The sequence below is a fragment of the Nicotiana sylvestris genome, chromosome 4 (genome assembly GCF_000393655.2).
Source record: "Nicotiana sylvestris chromosome 4, ASM39365v2, whole genome shotgun sequence".
Taxonomy (NCBI): Eukaryota; Viridiplantae; Streptophyta; class Magnoliopsida; order Solanales; family Solanaceae; genus Nicotiana; species Nicotiana sylvestris.
In genome coordinates this window covers 39,189,684-39,194,934 of record NC_091060.1, presented here as the reverse complement: position 1 = coordinate 39,194,934, position 5,251 = coordinate 39,189,684, and the positions used below count along the sequence as shown (strand labels likewise).

The 5,251-nt window shown below is 45.8% G+C and overlaps 1 protein-coding gene across 1 annotated transcript; it reads left to right on the top strand.

Annotated features, from left to right (window-relative positions):
• Positions 1-764: 764 nt before the first annotated feature.
• LOC138889449 (uncharacterized) lies at positions 765-2,446 on the top strand. Its single transcript, XM_070172758.1, has 3 exons — positions 765-914; positions 1,029-2,151; positions 2,349-2,446. Exons 1-3 carry the CDS (start codon positions 765-767, stop codon positions 2,444-2,446), a joined length of 1,371 nt encoding a protein of 456 aa, XP_070028859.1.
• The last annotated feature ends 2,805 nt before the right edge of the window (positions 2,447-5,251 follow it).

Sequence of the window (5,251 nt, the reverse complement as noted above, 5' to 3'; positions counted from 1 at the left end):
GCAATCAGGTTGCTATTATTTCCATTCTCGGTAACAGGAGCTGCTCAAGTCTGGCTAAACTCACTCCCCATAAACTCTATAGAAACTTTGGATGAGTTAGTCAAGAAATTTCACATCAAGTTCCACCCGCCCAACAAAACAGCTCAACAAATTGATGAGATCGTGAGCTTTAAACAGAAACCAATGGAGACGCTGCATGAGATATGGAGCCGGTTTAAAGGAATGTTGGTTATATGTCCACACCATGGTATTCCAGATCAGATGTTGGGACAACGGTTTTACATGGGACTGTCAGATAGCATGAAGAACATTGTAGATGCCTCAGCTGGTGGGGCGTTTTTGAGCAAAACTTGGAGAGAAGGTCAGAGTTTGCTTGACAAAATGGCTCAAAATTCGGGGTGGACGACGAGGAATGCACCTATCACTCCAGTGGTACACTCAGTGCCTTTTGACCCATCAAATTCCATGGCTGAAAATGTGGCGACCCTTTTGACACAGATGAGCATACTCACCAAAAAGGTGGAGGAATCGGGGCAGAAACAGCAAGTGCACATTGTAGATACCACCAATGGGGGCTTGTGCACATCTTGCATTAGTCAGCCAATTGGTAATCCGTGGAATGCTGAACATGATCATCATCATCAGCACCCTGAGGACATGAACTATGTGTCAAACTATGGAGGCCAGAGACAGGGCAATCAGAACTGGGGTCACAAACTCAGCAGCCATACAGACCACCTCAGCCACAGTACAACGCTGTAAACATGGGAGGTATGAGACCTCCCAATAATATGACACCTTATCCAAGACCACAGGGGTACAACAATCAGCAGCAAGGGTATCTCCCACCTCAGCAACAGCATGGTGGAAGGCAAGAAGATGGGTTCACAAGACTTGAAGCAATGATGCAGCAGGTGATTGGGTCCAATGCAAAAATAAATGAAAGAGTAGATGCACATGACACATCAATCAAAAATATTGAAGTGCAATTGGGCCAAATTTCAATGTCTCTGAACAATCGTCCTCAGGGGACATTACCTGCAGACACCCAGATTGATCCAAAAGATCAGGGCCCAAAGCAGCTGATGGCGGTGAGTCTCCGTAATGGCAGGGATCTTGATGTAGAGCAGGAGAGAGCTCGTGACAATATACAGGCTGAGACACTCGTTCAGGTACCCATTGAGCTAGATGATTCCACAAGGCTGACAGATGTGACAATCCAGCCTGCTCAGGAAGAAAAGAATACTCAACAGGAGACCGAGAAAGTTGCTGAAGCAGTTGAAGAGCCGGTAGCAGAGATAGTAGCTAAGAAAGAAAAGTCCCAAGTGATTGGGAAGAAAAGACCTCCTGCTCCATTTCCACAGAGGTTGGCCAAGCATCAAAAGGAGGAGCAGTACAAAAAGTTCTTTGAGATGCTCAAACAAATTCAGGTTAATATTCCATTGATTGAAGCTTTAAAGGAGATGCCTGGATACACAAAAATGATGAAAGATTTAATGTCCTGGAAATTTGACTTCCAAGACTTGGACACGGTAACACTTACTCAGACGTGCAGTGCAGTGGAAACTAGACCTGTTGCTAAAAAGCTCTTTGATCCAGGGAGTTTTACTATTCCATGCACTATTGAAAACTTTGCTTTTGCGAAAACACTCTGTGATTTAGGGGCCAGCATTAATCTTATGCCCTTGGTCATTTACAAAAGGTTGGGCATTGGGAGAGCTAGACCCACCTCTATGTTGTTGCAGCTGGCTGACAGGATTGTGAAGCGTCCATTTGGGATCCTTGATGATGTACTTATTCAGGTGGGGAAATTCGTGTTCCCTGCAGATTTTGTGATATTGGATTGCAAAGTGGATGAAGAAATTCCTATCATCTTAGGAAGACCATTCTTGGCCACAGGGAGAGCTCTTATTGATTGTGAGACCGGGGAACTTAAGATGAGGCTCAATGACGAAGAGATTATATTCAATGTGCAGAAATCTATGAGGCGACCAAGAGAGTTCGCCAATTACTCTCTTATTGATGACGTGGATGTAATCGTACATTCTGATGATGAAGTGTTGATGGTTGAGGATCCCCTCGCTGCATGTTTGACGAATTTGGAGGAAGTGAATGGTGAGGACTTGGCGGAATGGGTGTTGGCACTGGGAGGTAGAGGGTCTTGGGAAAGAAATCTATAGTTTGAGCCCCTACACTTAGAAAAGAGGGAGACTCCTCCAGCTAAGCCATCCATTGAAGAACCACCGAAGCTGGAACTAAAGCCATTGCCATCCCACCTCAGGTATGAATTTCTGGGACCTGACTCCACTCTACCTGTTATTATCTCATCTGGTTTGTTAGATGTGCAGGTCTAACAACTTCTACAGGTATTGAAGGAATGCAAAACTGCCATTGGGTGGACCATGGCAGACATCAAGGGGATCAACCCCGCTTACTGCATGCATAAGATTTTGCTGGAAGAGGGGCACAAACCTTCCAGGGAACATCAGAGGAGGCTGAACCCAAATATGAAGGAAGTGGTGAAGAAGGAGGTGATAAAGTGGTTAGATGCGGGAATTATTTTCCCAATCTCTGACAGCAGCTGGTTAGCCCAGTTCAATGTGTGCCTAAGATGGGTGGCATGACGGTTGTGAAGAATGACAACAATGAACTAATCTCAACGAGAACCGTCACAGGTTGGAGAATTTGCATGGATTATCGAAAGTTGAATCTAGCCACCCGGAAAGACCACTTCCCACTTCCCTTCATCGATCAGATGCTGGATAGATTGGCAGGGAGGTCACGCTTTTGTTTTCTGGATGGGTACTCAGGGTACAATCAGATTTCCATTGCATCTGAGGACCGAGAGAAGACCTCCTTCACATGCCCTTATGGCATTTATGCCTTTAGGAGGATGCCATTTGGCCTATGCAATGCACCCGCCACATTCCAACGGTGCATGATGGCCATGTTCACTGACATTGTTGAGGATATAATGGAGGTGTTCATGGATGACTTCTCAGTGGTGGGAAGTTCATTTGATGAGTGCCTGGTGAATCTGATGCGTGTGCTGAAACGATGCATCGAGACTAATCTGGTGCTAAAGTGGGAGAAGTGCCATTTAATGGTACAAGAAGGCATAGTCTTGGGGCACCAGGTGTCAAGCAAGGGAATAGAAGTAGATTGAGCAAAGGTTGATGTAATAGCAAAGCTGCCTTCACCAACTTCGGTCAAAGCAATCAGAAGTTTTCTTGGACATGCCGGTTTCTACCGGCGATTCATAAAAGACTTCTCCAAAATCACCAAACCTCTCTGTAAGTTATTAGAGAAAGATCACTCGTTTGTATTTTTCTGATGATCGCAGGGTAGCGTTTGAGGAGTTGAAGCAGAGGCTGGTCACAACACCTATCATTATTGCTCCCAACTGGGAGCAGCCATTCGAACTAATGTGACGCTAGTGACTACGCAGTGGGGGCAGTGCTGGGCTAGCAGAAGGACAAATTGATGCACCCAATCTACTATGCCAGCAGAACGCTGAGTGGAGCCCAGTTGAACTATACGGTGACTGAAAAGGAGATGCTAGCTGTGGTGTTCGCATTCGACAAGTTCTGATCCTACCTGATAGGATCAAAGGTAATCGTCTACACTGACCATGCTGTCCTCAGGTATTTAATAGAAAATAAAGACTCTAAGCCACACCTGATTCGTTGGGTGTTGCTGCTGCAAGAGTTCGATCTTGAAATACGTGACCACAAGGGCACTGAGAATCAAGTCGCTGATCACCTATCACGACTTGAGGGAGCTGAAAATGCAATTGAAATTGAGGAAATTCTGGAAACTTTTCCGGACAAGCAACTGCTCGCCACCACTCATTAGGAAGCGCCACAGTATGCAGACTTGGCCAATTACCTAGCCAATGGTATAGTTCCTCATGACCTTTCATTGGTCCAGAGGAAACAATTTTTTCGTGAAAGCCACTTGTACTATTGCGATGAGCCCTATCTCTTTCGAATATGCCTGGATAACATGATCCGGAGATCGTCTCCGAGATAGAACAATCTTCTATTTTGCAGGCTTGTCATGCATCGACTTATGGTGGAAACTTTGGAGGGATCAGGACAACAACAAAGGTGCTAGAAGCCGGATTTTTCTGGCCGACTGTGTTTAAAGATGCTCACTCATGGGTGAAGGGTTGTAATGAATGTCAACGCACCGGGAACATTTCCCGGCGCCACGAGATGCCCATGAACCCAATTCAGGAGATAGAAGTGTTCGACGTCTGGGGATTGATTTCATGGGTCCCTTCGTCAGCTCCTATGGCAATAAGTACATCCTTATTGCTGTAGACTATGTGTCCAAGTGGGTGGAAGCTGTAGCGTTGCCCACCAATGATGCGAAAGTGGTGGTGGGGTTTCTAAAGAAGAACATATTCACCCACTTTGGGACACCACGTGCGATTATCAGCGACAGAGGCACTCACTTCTGCAATAGAGCCTTCGAGAAGTTGCTTATAAAATACGATGTACGCCACAAGATGGCTACTCCATACCACCCGCAGACTAGTGGACAGGTTGAAGTATCCAACAGGGAAATCAAGAGTGTGTTAACGAAAACTGTGAACGCCACAAGAACTTATTGGGCGAGGAAACTAGATGATGCACTCTGGGCCCACAGAACAGCTTTCAAGACACCAATTGGTATGTCACCAAACAAGTTAGTGTTTGGGAAGGCCTGTCACCTACCTGTAGAACTTGAGCATAAAGCGTGGTGGGCACTGAAACAACTAATCTTAGACATGGAAGCTGCGGGCACGTCAAGAGTCATAGAATTGCATGAGCTCGAGGAATTCAGGTATCTTGCTTTTGAGAGCACAAGGCTGTACAAAGAGAGAATGAAGAGGCTACAGGATCAGAACATTGTTGAGCGAAATTTCAAACCTGGGGACATGGTATTGCTATACAACTCATGACTGAGGTTGTTCCCAGGTAAGCTGAAGTCACGATGGTCTGGACCATTTCGAGTAGTTGAAGTTTTCCAGTCAGGAGCGGTTGACGTTACCATTGAGAATGACTCTCGTACATTTAGAGTCAATGGTCAGAGATTGAAGTTGTATGTGGGTATGAGCGATCCCAAGGAAGGGTCTGAAATGCAGTTGACTGAACCACGGAGGTCGAACGAGCCTTAACTACACTCATCTAGGTCGTGCCACGACGTTAAATCAGGCGCTGAATGGGAGGCAACCCATGAAATTGTTGTAAGTGTAACTTTTCTT

Bases quoted from the DNA above. Each gene is read 5' to 3' on its own strand.
- LOC138889449 (XM_070172758.1), top strand. From the start codon at position 765: ATGGGAGGTATGAGACCTCCCAATAATATGACACCTTATCCAAGACCA. The intron at 915-1,028 runs GTGATTGGGTCC...AATCGTCCTCAG, and splicing joins TTGAAGCAATGATGCAGCAG to GGGACATTACCTGCAGACAC. The intron at 2,152-2,348 runs GTAGAGGGTCTT...TTAGATGTGCAG, and splicing joins ATGGGTGTTGGCACTGGGAG to GTCTAACAACTTCTACAGGT.